General features: G+C 41.7%; 1 protein-coding gene across 1 annotated transcript; it reads left to right on the top strand.

Annotated features, from left to right (window-relative positions):
- The first annotated feature begins 1,803 nt into the window (after positions 1 to 1,803).
- LOC306973047 (heterogeneous nuclear ribonucleoprotein C-like) lies at positions 1,804 to 14,283 on the top strand. Its single transcript, XM_079569855.1, is given in 10 exon segments — positions 1,804 to 1,924; positions 4,252 to 4,330; positions 6,584 to 6,855; positions 8,584 to 8,653; positions 8,737 to 8,787; positions 11,395 to 11,617; positions 11,620 to 11,667; positions 11,670 to 11,790; positions 11,914 to 12,068; positions 13,994 to 14,283. Coding segments are annotated over 9 exon segments (1,050 nt in total). The 5' UTR covers positions 1,804 to 1,924; positions 4,252 to 4,325; the 3' UTR covers positions 14,099 to 14,283.
- Positions 14,284 to 15,768: the final 1,485 nt, after the last annotated feature.

Here is a 15,768-nt window from a genome sequence, read left to right as displayed (position 1 = left end):
GATAAAACCAAGAGAAGGTAATGTATTAGGACTTTGAAAAACGGGGGTGGGAGTTAATAAGTGTTAAAGTTCATCCCACTTCTTTCCGAGCAGCGGTGATTTCTCTGTGTTCTTTGGATCATTGTTTTATGCTGACACATTGTCCTTTTCTCTTCCATCTAAAGAAAGAGAAAATACAAAAGTATTACACTTGTCAAATACATGAACTCTGAGAACTAGTTTGATCAAGACTTTATCAACTAACAAAGTCACAAAGTTAACAAAAACATGTGCTGTAAGACGTTTATTCATTCAAACCTTTATTTATCATTGAGATCAAAAATACAAGAGTTAAAAAAAAAGGGAAGGCAATATAAGCATTAGCTTCAGCCTATACCTTTTCGGTCAGTTTGTATAAGTTATGTTGAAGAAGTATACTTGAATGTACGGTAAATAATGTGTGCATACTTTTGACTGAATAAACTAACATATTATTGTTCATCCTTTCATTGTGTGCTCGAAAGAAATAAACACAAATAATAATAAATAAACAAAACTATTCTTACCCAATAAATGCAGGGTTTTGTCAGGGTCTGGGTGGGTTTCCTCTGGTTCTTCTTCCCCATCAAAACAATATTTCTTCCAGTAAGTTACTTCTCCTGACCTGGACCAGGGCACAGATCTGGAGAAAGGCATTGAAAGATGGTATTTCACCACAGGGACAAAGGAACGATCACTCACAACACTGCCTTGTGTACTTTGTTAACCTCTTAACCCCCGCCTGAACCGAGCTCGGCTTTACCCAAATCTAAAAGCTTCTCGACTGGAGAGCAACGCTGAAATGCCTCATTTGAAAGCTAATATTTACACAACTGATCGTAACTTTGTGGTCACATTGTTGCCGCGTTTTGTGAGACAGGCCTCAAGTCTTACTATGTTTAAGTCCAGGCTGAAAACAAGGCTATTTACTGCTGCCTATGGCTTTGATGGTATTTTAACTATTTTAATACACCCTTATTTGTAATTTTGTATTTTTATGAGTGTATTGGTTGATTTGTTTGTTGTGTTTTTATTGTGTTTTTCGTGTTGCTTGTGATTGAGTTGCCTTGTGCATGAAATGTGCTGTATTTTAAAAGTTAAAATACTGGAGTTATTGTTCACATTAAAACACTTGGACACCACAGTGAGTTAGATGTATTTACCAGTAGTAACTCAGCTGCTAACGGAGCTGTTCCGTGGCTTTTTTCTCCACTTTTTATACTGTTTTTATCCAATGTTAGTCTTTGGAAAATGTTTGCTAACAGCTGCAAAGATGGCGGATCTCCATGGCAACTGTGGATTTTCCCGAACTCACATTTTTGTCACTTTTTATGGCTTTTTTTTTGTCACGTTTTTGCTGCGTTTTCATCCTCGTTTTCATCGCTTTTTTATGCTTTTTTTTAAGCTTGAAGATTTTGGGTAAAGCCAAACTGGAGAAAATGTGCTCAGTTCAAGTGAATTTACAACAGACAACACTGCCCTCGACTGGCTGCTTGGCAACATGCAACTTACCTCGTCGTATTTTACAGTCAACAGGCGTTTATTACGTTTGTTTCAGGGAATACCAATGCAGCTTATAAGTCTGTCTTATAACCATAGATGACCGATCAAAATAGTATTATATTTCCGTAAAAAAAAAACACGATGGTCTTTTAACAAATAGGACGAATGGAGATTTGGAAGAGGACGCATGTTTTAGTGTTCAGCGTACACCGTTCAATGCTGTGTGCGGTTGTTTCCTCCGTCCCCGCCCGTCTGCGCCGCACCGTGCCTCCCACCGAAGCCCCCGCCCCTCACTGCGCCATCACAGTGTTGAAGAACGCAGCTCTGTTTGCGCTCAAAGGACGACCTAGCATTTATTTGAACCATTTTACCGAAACGAGACATTTTGCTCTTAAAGGTCGTGGTGAGTATTTTGTCCGCAGACATTTTTACATTTTTCCTTCCTTTTTCTTTTCTTTTTGGATTTTTTTCAGCGATATTTTTTCTATTTTGGACAGGATTGTGCTGGCTAGCGGGGGAGCTAGCGCACTGCGCACTCTCAAAACATGAACTATCTTTGTTGTTTTTAGAGCCTTGCAAGCTGGATTCATTTTAGCACCGATTTCCCGCATTTTTCCCAAGTCGATATTGCTTTGTTTTTATAGGATTTATTGTGAAGACTTTTCTTTAAGAGACTGCTAATGTTTTGGCACGCTTTTCAGCCCTTCGCGTTAGCATTGGCTAACCGCGTTGTGCTAGTGGCAGATCCGCCATGACGGGGTTCTGTTGTCGACTGAGAAACGCAAATTTGCTGGTTTTGGTTTTTGCAAGCAGAGGAACTGGTCAGAGTGCTGGGTTTTTTGTGATTTTCATTGTGTGTTGGCTAACATTAGCCATGCTAGCCAGAGGCCATGGGCCCCGTTTCACACTGCGACCTGAAGTGGGCGCTGTTGTGGATGGTTTAGGTAATTTCCCTTCATTTTGTCATTTTGAATCCTGCTCCATGTTAGGTGTCTTTTTGTGGAGTAGCTTTTTGTGTTTTTGATCAAGGAAATGCCTTTTTAGATTTTGGAGTTTCGGAGAAGTTTTGTTTTTTTAGAGCTGCACATGTAAAAACATCACATGCTCCAATAAAACAAAGACTCAGGCACTTTCCCCACAGTTGGGCTTCTCCTCCTCAACAGTAAAACATAATCACTTCCCAGTCAGTTTCACAAACGCCCCAGTTGCACACAATATCATACAGATGTAACAAAGAAATTCGCTGCTGATTGTTTCACAAGTGTTTTTGCCCATATTTCCCCAAAGTATCAACATGACGATCCACCCTCTCCCTTTACCCTCCTCCCCCACAGCAGTGTCCACCTCATGTGTTAATATGTCAAGGAAATACAGCTTTCTGAACCAAACCATGCATTAATTTGAATAAACCTGTTGTTTTCCCTCAGAAACCACCCAACTATTCCTCTAACCTCTTACCCCGTCTTACCAAGCACGTATATCCAGGTTTACCCAAATCTAATACCTTTTCAACTGGAGTTTACAGCCTATAGGCCAGAGTGATGCCTCATTTGAAAGCTAAGACCTACAAAACTGATTGGATTTCTTTTGTCGCATTTTCGCTCCGTTGATGTCACATTTTTAAAGCTTTTTTCTCTTTTGTCACTTATTTGATGCGTTTTTGTCAGTTTTTGTTGTATTTTTAATCATCCTCGTTTTTGTCTCTTTTCAAGCTTTTAGATTTGGGTAAAGCCAAACTGGAGAATATGTGCCCGGTGCAGGCGGGGGCTAAGAGGTTAACAACTGTACTTTTAGGAAACCACTCCACAACTGATGAAATAAGATTCTCAGCAAAACAAAAGGCAGTTATATAACTTGAGAGCAGCAATAATTTAAATGAAATGAAGAAAAAACATGGCACCCTGCACTAAATTTCTTTCTTTTCACTTTCTCTAAAAAAAAAAAAAAAAAAAAGTCCTTTATTTTGTCTTAACTCATTTAAAAAGTCAACGCGGGCAGATTGTTCTTTCATAATTTGTCTCACTCGGTTTTGCTCCATGAACAGAAAGCACATTCATCACAGAGCGATTGTTGAAAAAAACTTGACTTTTTGGACCATTATTTAATCTCTTTCCCCCCCCACTTTAACCAAGCGACTTTCTCCCAAATCAGAAAGCTTCTCTTTGCCTGTAGAGTTCGGGAAATTCCACAGTTACCATGGAGATCGGCCATCTTTGCATTTGCTAGCATACATTTCCATAGACTAATATTGTTCAATTTTTGTCACTCTTTCATGGCTTTCTTTCGTGTTTTTGTGTGCGCTTCCGTCCCCGTTTTCATCCCCCATTTTGACGCATTTTTCTTGAAGCTTTTTGATTTGGGTGAAGCCGAACTGGAGAAAATGTGCTCGGTTCAGGTGGGGGTTAAGAGGTTAAAGTAATCTCCTCTAATACGGTTCAAGAGTAAAACAATATGATATTAATGAAAAATTATGACTGATCGTCTTGTAGAGCTCTTCTCTACATCCTTAGTGTCGTCGTCTGGGGAATAGATGTGAATATTAGACTATGTTAGGGGGATTAATAGGGTCACAGTGGCTCAATAGCACAGTGTTAATCCCATTATAGCGAGAACTTAAATTTCCCTCGTAGTCGTCCCGTAGTGGGTAGCATTTCGGGGCGACCTGTGTGATATTTTAAATAGATCTGTCTGCAGGGCCTGACGGAGGTGTTGTTTTTTTTGTCGCCTCAGTAAAAAAGAGGCCTCAACTGTCTGACGTCCCAACACACAAGAGTCCAATCTGACGAGACGACCCCTGCGCACACATGGAGTGAGTGCACCGCTCTCCCCCGTCCTCCGGGGAGCGCTGTTTTCATGTTTCAAGCTCTATGCACTGAGGCTCTGGGCTTTTACTGTGGGGCTGCTGTTCAAATGGGATGTGTGTGTGTGTCAGCGGCGTTGGGGATTTAGAGCCAACCCGCTGCACGTAAAACTGTCACAATCTGTTCTTGCCGTAACAATGCCATCAGCTAAATGAATAGGCTTTAGAGGTGGAGAACTTCCAAGTCACATGAGCACTCAGTGATGTGTTTTTAAGCTAATCTAACCAGTGTGTGGCATTTACAGTATGCACTAATGTTTTGTGATGTGAAAAATTGATCCCGAACTAACCCTTTCCTTTCCCAGGACAACAGGTGATGTGCACTTTGGAGAGTTTCCGTTCAATGGATCTTTTTGTCTTGATTTTTCTTTTCTTTTTTTTTCCTTTTTCTTTTTTAACCCTATGGAGTTTGTAGCTGATACAGAAGTTACCTTTTCAAGTAGTTCCCAACAACTTCTCTACATAAGCCTGATGATGAGTTACCCTAAAGATGTGTTTCCATTTTGTTCTGAACATTGATTGTTGCAGATGAAATGTTGATTAGTTTGCACACATTAAAGCTGCACTGCGTAACATTTCCCCCTAATACATAGAATAAAATACAAGCATTTATTTTACTGATACTTTACAGAGACTATACAGAGTTTAAAAATGTTAAAATTTATGTTTATTCCTCCCCCTACATGTTCCAGCCATGTCCTATTGTGTAGAATGAGCCCAGACATGTTCACGACTGCCTCAAAAATCCTGCACTGTCACTTAAAAAGGTGGTACTTGGGGTCCGAAGTGCCGTCATGCAGTTGCACGTATGACCTGAGGTGGCAGTAGTGAGTATAAAATAGCCTCTGTAATAGTTGGAAAATACCTAAAAAAAAATGGAACAAACGACATGTGACTTGGCTGTGAGCGGCTCTCTCGGACCTGACTGTAGCTTTACTGGCAATGGGAGTCTCCCGCTCGTCTCGATGGAGATGTCAACTAAAGGTAGTCAAATGTGAGATTTCAATAGGTTTAGTCTTTTTCCAAATCCAACCTGTGATTACGCACTGCAAAAATGGCATTTTCTGTGTCAAACTGTCTTTGCAACAGTCGAATCAAAATGTTACACAGTGTGCCTTTAAGGTGAATTTTGCGAACTATAAATAGGAAACCGAAATCATGCTTGTTTCTGTTGAAATATCATCTTGGTGACTAGTTCTCCTGGTTAAAGGGACTATACCTAATTTTGAACCTTGTGAGTGAAAATGTGACTAAATGGGTGTTTTTACTGTCATGGCCGTCCTTCAGAGTCACTGTGATGAGAAAAGTGAACCCCTTTTGTCACATATTGACTATTTAGGTTGACCATACACGAACGAATCATAATATGGCACAAACTTCACACGTCAGGCTGATTGTTTTATTTTTATTTTTTTTCACAAATGACTTTTACAACATACTTTTATGGGACAAAAATAATTTAACCGTACAAAAAGAAAAAAATGTCAGGTATAGCTCCTTTAATTTATTCAAGTTTGTTTGAACAGGACACGCATGTTACATAAGTTTATATTCTTATGATTATTATATAAACTTATGTTAGCCAAAGTGCAATGCCCATCCTTCGTTGGACCTTTACACCAAAATGTAATCTTACATAGTAAAATCACACATCACAATAACTGAGGGGCTTCACTGTCCATTTTAAAACTACCTGAGGCCCATAGTTGCCCAACTCTCTTTGAAGCATGAGTAACACTCTGCCATTTTTATTTTATAAAAGTAGCTTATAAAATAAAAAGGGTTGGAGGCCCCCCAATCTGCTGTAATTGTTTTATGCAGGTTCTGTTCTTGGCTCACATGTTTTTGTTTTTTGGCAACTTTTGTGCTCCTCTTCAAGCTAGGCCTGCAGGAAAAGCATCAAATTCATTGTTGTTGTGAGTGACATGGTCATTCTTTAATTCCTGAGGCATTTCGTGCACATTTTTTAACTCTCACAGGACAATTCGATGGTTGATATTGGGATCACCTGTTTTTTGTCCCTTTGAGCAAAGACGTCTTTTTTCGCATCAAGCCTGTGGCCTCCTCCGGGACACTTGACGCAGGCTGATCTAACCGTTTTCTTCCAGGTCCCCTCAGTTTTACAGCGTTGGTGATTGTGCCTCTCATTAAATCCTCTTTTATCTGTTATTTTTCTCTTCATTGCGGCGTTGCTCTGCTCAGTCGCTCGCCCTCCTCCACGTCCAGCCTCATGGCCAGCAGCAATGTCACCAACAAAACGGACCCGCGCTCGCTCAACTCCCGCGTCTTCATCGGGAACCTCAACACGCTGCTCGTCACCAAGGCCGACGTCGAGGCCATTTTCGCCAAGTACGGCAAGATCGTGGGCTGCTCCATTCACAAGGGCTACGCCTTCGTACAATTCGCCAACGAAAGGAACGCCAGAACGGCCGTGAGCGGAGAGGACGGCCGGATGATCGTGGGACAAGTGCTTGGTAAAAAATGACTTTTTTTTTTTTTTTTTTTTCTTGTCCAGTTTCGGGGGGTGGGAGGGTTGAGCCAATACTGATCTTTAACTCCCCGACCAGCCAATCCATAAGCCACAATCAGCTGTTCTCTTTGAGTGTTTTCCATCAGTAGGAGGCTCCACTCACCTGACTTTCCCTTCACTGCCGTCCACACACTGCCCTCATGATTAGAGGTTGACCAATATATTGGCCAAAATCTGGGGATTTTACTATCGGCCAATTGAATGCCGACAAAATCCGAGAGACTCACCGTGTTTTCACATTTGAAAGAACCCAGTCAGAGCTTTTAACCAAGCCCTCGCACAATTTGCATCAGGGCAGCTGAGAAGTTTGTACACCTCGCATTTTATATAGTTTATGTTGCAAATTTTGGTTATAATTTCGGAACCATAAGAGACAGAGACTTCCCGGTCTTTTAAAGGGACCTAATGGAGTTTAAAAATGTCAAAATTATGTATTTTCCTCCCCCTACATGTTCCAGCAATGTCCTAATGTGTAGAATGAGCCCAGACCTGTTCACCACAACTGCCTCTAAAATCCTGCACTGTCACTCAAAAAGTTGTTACTTACTTACTGGGTCCGAAGTGCTGTCATGCACGAGCTTCATATAAAAGCTGCAGTTACGCATAAGACCTGAGGTGGCAGTAGCGAGTATAAAATGGCTAACTTGCATCTAGCCCCTTTAAAGGAGCTCCCTCTGCAGTACCTACTAAACATGAATGTCCTGAATAAATCAGCCCTATGCCCCTAATAAAGCGCCCTCTGCTGCAAACTAAGGATCAATCCCAATATGCATTGCCTAAAATGGGTGAAAACCACTCAGGGACATAAAGAAAGACTGTAATGGTTTAAAATAGGGCTAAAAGATATTGAAGTACCTTCCGATATACAATACATCTATGCAATATCGTGATATTGAGATATTTCACTAAATCATTTCAAGACGATGTGTTGCATTCTAATTGAACACACATTGTAAGCAACTAGATCTGGACAAAGGCTGAAAGATATGTTGTTATAGTATTGATATCGAGATATGAACATTTAAATCACTAAAATCGAAATCGAATCGAAAGCAAGACGCAAACGATATAGATTTTCATCAATAAAACTGCACTCTTATTATGTTTTTGTTTTTCTGAAAAATGCTTGGTTTTCACCTAACTCATAGTAATATCGTTCAGCCCTAATTAGGACCAACAAGACTAATATTGAGCTAAGTTTGTAAATGTTTAACTAAAACTGAACTTCCACACAGTTCAATTGTTTCTTTGTTTTTGACTGAGTTTGTAAAAAAGACTTAAATGATGTTGCGATATATTGGGGCTTCTTGTGACACGGATGTTGTATTACCTAATATCACGATACGATATTTTGTATTATTTATTATTTTTAAAACAAACTGATTCTTAACTCGACCGGCCCCCGTAGAAAGTCCAAAACCCCAATGTGGCCCTTGCATCAAAATGTTACCTTGTTTAGAAGCTTCATACACAGGATTATGGCATCTGCCTCAGAAAAACCCATATCAATCGACTTCTGCTGATGACTCATTCAAAGAGAAAAGGAAATCTAATTTATCAACCGAATCAATAAGATATGTAGCAAAGTAAACAATATGATGCTTGTAGTTATTTGCTTCTATGCAAGTCTGTTTTGCCTCATAGCCTCAAAAACCTCCCCCTTGTCTTTTAGATATAAATTTGGCTGGAGAACCCAAACCACGGTCAAAAACCACCAAACGCTCGGCAGGAGATATGTACAGGTGAGAGAGCCGTTTATTTCATTTGACTTCACTCTGATGACGACTTTGAGATTGTGGACTCATTGTGTTTTCATGTTTTACAGCACGTCCACGTTTGACCTCGACTACGACTTTCAGCGAGATTATTACGACAGGTGAGTTACGCTGGGAATTGAAACACAAATATGCTTTTAATGTTTTATGCAGTGTTTTGGGTGCTGGTTATGGAAATGATCAATTTGAGAATGTGAAATTTGAATGCTTAAAGGTAGAGTATACACATGACTTATTTCATACAGCTGTCCCACATTATTAGGTCGTTATTAGTAATACTATCTCTGAATCCTAGGCTCGTGCATACACACTGCGTTCAAAATTCTTAAATCCATTAAACTTGTGAGTTTTTGGAGAGTTTCTGCTTGGATTTGTTTGCGAGATGTCCCAGAGCTGCTGTTTGGATGAAAACTGCCTCCCACCCTCATAGATGTTTTGCCTGATGCTCCAAAGGTTCTCAATAGGGCTGAGGTCAGGGGAGGAGGGGGTCCACATCATGAGTCTCTCTCCTTTTATGCCCATAGCAGCCAGTGATGCAGAGGTTTTCTTTACAGCAGGACATGGTGCGTCACGCATGAAGAGGATTTTGTTAGGGAAAGGACGGCTCTTCTTTTTGTCCCATAGAAGACCGTGGTTAGTCAGAAACGCCACATATTTTTCAAAGGTCATTTTCACACCTTCAGGGATCCTACAGGGACTGACCAGTTCTCTCCCCATGATTCTGGCCCAAAACATGACTCCGCCCCCCTCCTGACTGACGTCACAGCCTTGTTGGGACATTGTGGCCATTCACCAACCATCCACTACTCCATTGATTTGACCATCCAGGGTCACACGGCCTCATCAGTGAACAAGACTGTTTAAAAATTGAGTCTGTATTTCTGGTCCACTTTAGCCGTTTCTGTTCATCATCTTCAATTAACAGTTTAGGGGAGGCCGGATAGAAGGTTTATGCACAACTGCAGCCTCTGGAGGGTCCTACACCCTGATGTTTGGGAGCAGGGCCGTAGCCAGGATTTAAAAAACAGTGAGGTCCGGATAATTCTTTAAACCGGGGGGTCTGGGGGTCCTCCCCCAGGAATTTTTTAAAGATTCAGATGTAATTTCCTGTATTTTAAGTGATCAAAAACACTTTTGTCTCATCCTTGAGCCATTTTCAAAAATTGCTTTTTGTTGCACCGTTTGGGACCAGGAGCCTGAGTGAATGTGTGAGTGAGTGGATGGAGGTCGGACATGCAGATGGTGCAGACTGACCTCACTTCCATCAGTCTGCCCCAGGGCAGTAAGTGCAGCCGTGCACCCCCTGAAGTTTTAGGTGACGAGTCACGTACCCCCTACTTTGACATGATGAATATCACAAAACAAAATATCTATTTAACATCTATTTCATCCATTATTACTGTCAAGCAGGTTTTCCAAACAGTTTTACTCGCCTGAGTGAGAGGCAATAAGAAGGTCTTGTCCTAAATAAATACTGAAATATTAAATGAAAATTGTTTTGAAAACGAGGCTGTGGGTGTGAATGTGTAAAGCTGAGGGTTTTGCTTTGGCTCATTCTGAACATCAGACTCTGGTTTGGACTCTGCGCTCTGGCCCCGCCCCCTCTGCGTCGCCCTCACTGTCAAACCACTGGGAGCTACAAAGGTGAATGCGCTGGTTTAAGCTCTCACTAAAGCGAAGATCATTTATATGCAGGACAATCTTTGCATGAGACAGAAACAAAGTGAGCAGCAGAGGAGGAGCAATGATGAGGCACAGACGCTTCTCCTCTCGCTCCTCAGATCAGAATGAGGAAAACTCCTGTTGTAAATCGAGGTCACCGTGACGGCGCGCGCACTGACTCCTCTCTCTTTATGACAGAGAGTAAAGAAATTGCATCTGGATCAAACTTTGGCGCGGTTCATGCGCTGCTGTTGTAGTGAGGCTGACGCACAGCCGCGCCCCCGCCTCCGCGGAGTTTTACGCACTCGGGTCCAAAGCGGCTCATGAGGTCCGGTTTTAGAGTGGACACATTTAGGTTCAGAACAAGCTCATCCACGTCTGAATTAGAGGCTCTTCCGCCTGTAGAAGCGCGTGTTTACAACATTCATTTGCGCAGGATTCAATGTGTAAAAAAATAAAAATAAAAAAAAAGCTAAAATTTTACCGAGGTCCGGACCTCGGTGACCTCAATGGTAGATACGGCCATGTTTGGGAGACTCCAGATTTTGTTGCTTTGTAGCAGCTGTTCTCTTAATCTGATATATTTGTCTGGCAGAAACTGTCCTCATTGTGCCTTTATCTGCACAAACCCGTGTGTGTCTGAATCAGCCACAAATCTCTTCACAGTGCGATGATTAAGCTTAATCTTTCATGGAATATCGAGGGTTTTCATACCTAGACCAAGGTATTCAACTATTTCACGCTTTTCATCAGCAGAGAGATCCTTTTTCTTTCCCTTATTGCATGAAAATGATGATCTGCTTAATAATGTGGAACGTCCTTTTTCAGTAGTTTTTCCTTAACTGGGCTTAAGCTGAAAACTAATCATCACAGGCGTCTGAGATTTACGTCAGTGATTCAAAGAGACACAATACCATCCATGAGTTTCATTGAAAATCTTTTTTATTTAACTTTTTGACACTGAAATACAATTTGCATAATAATTTGGAGCGCAGTGTATATTGCGTATATTGGTAATTTGAGTGTGTGTTTTTGTTTTTTTTCAGGATGTACTCGTACCCCTCTCGTGTGCCTGCGCCCCCTCCGCCTCTGTCCCGCGCCGTGATCCCCTCGAAGCGTCCCAGAGTCAGCCTGACCGGAGGCAGCAGCAGAAGAACCAAGAGCTTCTCCTCGGCCTCCAAGAGCGGCCAGCGCACCTCCTCCAGAACAAGTAAACGCAAAACAGCTTATAATAAATGGAGCACAAAACCTTCTGTCTTACACATTAAATAATTAAACCATGGAGTAATTTCAAGGGTTTTGGCTCATCTGCTGTTGTTTCTCCTCAGTGAAAGTGGACGAGCTGCAGACCATCAAACGGGAGCTGAGCCAAATCAAGAGCAAAGTGGACGACCTCCTGGAGAATCTGGAGCAGATGGAGAAGGACCACAACAAGAAGTCAGGTCAGAGAGTCGGTGTTTTTTCTTGTACATGTGTGTATATAATTACATTCAGCCATAAAGTTACGCTCATTACTGCCTCTGGTGGTGACGCGACAGACTGATGATTGTACGTTTGCTCCTCAGATGGTAAAAGTTCGAAGGCGGAGCCCGGGGAAGTGACGTCTCCTTCTCACTCCAGTAAAAAGGACGACACAAAGAGGGAGAGGGACGAGTCTGAGGAGGAGGAAGAGGAGGAGGAAGAAGAGGAAGAGGAGGGAGACCTGCTCGAGGACGATGAGGTAAGAGTCCACACATGCACGACTTGAATATAGTTTATTTATTAGCAGTGAGTGAGTTTGAGGGAAGTACAATCTTAACACCCAGCTTTGTTAATCTCCCGTGAACTGTTGACCGCTGGGAGGTGGTGGTAAATTAAAAACTGGCTATTTTGTCTTCAGCTGTTTTAGATCAACTAACCAACAAAGTGCATCCACGCAAAAAGCTTAATACCCGCTTCGAGATGCACTTTTCTTTTCATGCAGACAAATCAATTATATCTATTGATAAACTAATGTAAAACCAGGCAGGCTTTAGGTTGCATTAAAGGGGGGGTATTCTGCAAAATCGACTTTTTCAAGCTGTACATCATGTTATTATGTCATTCCCTCATTAAAAACATGCCTGAAGTGTTGCCTTGGCACATTCACGTATTTTTGAGTAATCTGTAAAAACTCTGATGGCAGCCATTTTAGGGACAGGTTTGCCTGAGTCCTCCTAGGAACGCCCCCACCTCCTGGAGACGCCTCCGAGCTTTCGTCACCAGCCGAGTAACCAACCACTGCTCCTCAGCAGAACCCCCTCCCCACTGATGCCACAGACAGCGTGTGGAGGGGGCGTGTCGGAAAGGCTCAGAGGTTCTTAAAGAGACAGAGGCCTATTTCAAGACATTCACTACAGCCATTTTGAGAGAGTAATTCTATACAAGGCAGTTATTCTAATTTACTGCATTTACAGACCAACAGAAGGTTTGGTCATCATTGTAGTGTGATATAGACTGGTACTATGTGATTGAAAAAAAGCATAATACCCCCTCTTTAATATTAACAACTCACATAAAAGCGATCATTGCAACTTGTGCGTTACAAATAAATGATATCAGTTATTTTTAAACAGCTTTTCATAAACTGAAATACAAACACGTGCACGCTCAAGCAGTGGCTATTTTATTAAATTAGGTTTCCGCAAACGCTTTTGCGAGGTTAAAACGTGATAATAAAAAAGTGATTTTATTCATCATGTCCATATTAATTTAGATTTGGTTGGCAGTATACCTGAAAAGTTTTGAGAGCCTTAAACGGGTATCGTTTCAGTATTGGATATTTGGAATCAATACCTGATCTTATTGTTGATATAAACAGTAAAAAAAGTGGAGAAGAAGCCGTGGAACAACTCGCAACAAGTCACAACTGGTAAATACATCTAACACACTGTCCAAGTGTTTTGATGTGAACAAAACTCCATTATTCTAGCTTTAAAATCTCCATTAGTTTATTAAAGAGGGGGTATTATGCTTTTCTCAATCACATAGCACCAGTCTATATCACACTACAATGATGACCAAACCTTCTGTTGGTCTGTAAATGCAGTAAATTAGAATAACTGCCTTATATAAAACTGCTCTCTCAAAATGGCTGTAGTGAATGTCTTGAAATAGGCCTCTGTCTCTTTAAGAACCTCTGACCCTTTCCGACACGAGGTGGGGGCGTTCCTAGGAGGACTCAGGCAAACCTATCCCTAAAATGGCCGCCATCAGAGTTTTTACAGATTACTCAAAAATACGTGAATGAGCCAAGGCAACACTTCAGGCATGTTTTTAATGAGGGAATGACATAATAACATGATGTAAAGCTTGAAAAAGTCGATTATAACATTAGGGAACCATGACTCACTAAAGCCGCAGCAGGATGGGGATGAACAGCTCCAGGGAGCTTTGGTGGAGAGATGATGTAACTGCATCGCCAAAATCATTAGGAAGACTGTGTATCAAGCGTTTACTGCAGGCTTCTGAATAACGGGTCGGTACATGGGGGGGGCCCTTGACTGTTGGGGGGCCCCGCGCAGCTGCCTTAGCGATATGACATCACAGTCCTGAACTCTCTACCCGCTCTTTGAAGAGAATGCAGTGTCGTCCAATGGTTTTGAGTGTTGTTTGTTGCTGGTGCAGATGAAGAGTCAGGAGCGCGAGGAGGAGGAAGAAGAGGAGGAGGGAGAGCACGTGGAGGGAGACGACGACGGCGAAGGCGACAGCATCAACGGAGACGACTCTTAAACACCGGACGACACGCCCACTGAGCATGCTCCAACTCACCGCCGCTACGCAGTTGTAACATACACGGGGTTGTGCGGGGGAAGCGACGCCTCTTCCCCTTCGCCCCCAAAACCTTCACCATATCCCTGTTTTTTTCCTTGCCGTAATCGCGAGGCGCACCGTAGATCCCATAGCGACCTTCCTGTAAAAAGAAAAAGAAAACTGAGCATGCTCGAACCACGTGGCGCTGAAAAGAACAACGCCTTCACGAGTCCGCGTCGGGTTTTACACTCGTTTCGGTCTGATTGCAAACGGCGGAAGATTGGCAGAGCAAAACCTTTTAGAAAACAGCTCAAAATATCCCAAAAAGTCACAAAAATCCTAGTTAGTAGCGACACAAACTTCAAGTCATTTTGGCTCATTTGAATTCTTTTGGCAGAACACTCGTTGTACATAGAGGTGCACAGACGCATGTGGATCAGTCGTTCGATGTCCTCCCAATCACACACACCCCCCCCCCCTTTTCCCTTCTCTCTCTTTTGGGCCTAAACAGCGGAAAAGAACACATTTTTACACAAGTTAAAAGGAATGTGGAGTGTTAATCTTCATTCGAGAAGTTGTGACGCATATTTGTCCAATTACCAAAGTGTCCTGTCCCTTTCTTCTGTTCTTTTTACAAATCGATAAAGTTAAACATCATGAAGTTGGTAAACGTCTTTCTTTCAATACTTTTTTACTTTGATGAGGGTCATATAGAAGAGCTTTGTCCATTTAAACAATAGAATAGCGATGTATATGTATTGTATGGCTTATTTTATGGCAACCGTTCCAATTTTATACCCAAGAGGATTATCTTTCAATGTATTTATCGCTTGTTTTGGTGTTTTCTTTCTGAGCAAAACCATCTCCTTATGGCGGATCTTTCTTCTAAATCGTTCCCAGGGCAAAAAGCTTCTCCAATGAAGTTTAATATTCTGGAATAATCTCCCGTTTTAACCGCTAGGATCATTCTTGTTTGCAGTGCGACCGCGTTTGTCACAGAGATTTAGCTGTAGTTGCGTCACGGACTTTACTGTAAATATTCTCAGAGGCGAAAGCTCGAAGATTCAAAAGAGTGTTTTAGAATCAAAAATGTCCAAAATGATGTGAACGTTTCCCCTCGTCGTCATCTGTCTGTTCTGAGTCGCGTGTCTCCCGTCTGTCCGTTTTTATACTGTTGGGTTATAGTTTGTCTGTAAAGGAATAAATTGCAATAAAATGTTAAAATTACACTTGATGTTTGATGTCATTAGTTCGTCGAAAATACCCACATTATGGCCTCAAACATAAACCATTACAGCTGTGGTTGAATTTGCCCACATTTGTTTTGCTCATAATTTGCCCATTTTGACCAATTTGCTTTCCTCTATTGGATGAAATGTTTGCAAATATTCCAAAATGAAATATTTACCAATTATTTCTGCATTTGTGCACTTAATTATAGTATTTCGGCATTAAAATGGCATTAAAAAGCATTACTCTTTGGCCCCTTCCGATGACCAGTAAGTTGGTAAGAATCTACCAGATGTGCGTCAGCGTCCGCCATGACAAGAAGCTTCCGAATCGGTCTGTGAGTGAGGAAGGAGTTAGGAAAAGGAGCCTCAATGCTAACTATCATAGCCACTTTAGCATCGGGACCTCTGGTGCTAACT

Source organism: Gobius niger, assembly GCF_951799975.1.
Source record: "Gobius niger genome assembly, chromosome: 13".
Lineage (NCBI taxonomy): Eukaryota > Metazoa > Chordata > Actinopteri > Gobiiformes > Gobiidae > Gobius > Gobius niger.
Note: the sequence above shows the minus strand (reverse complement) of the source record. Positions and strands in the feature narration are given on the sequence as shown.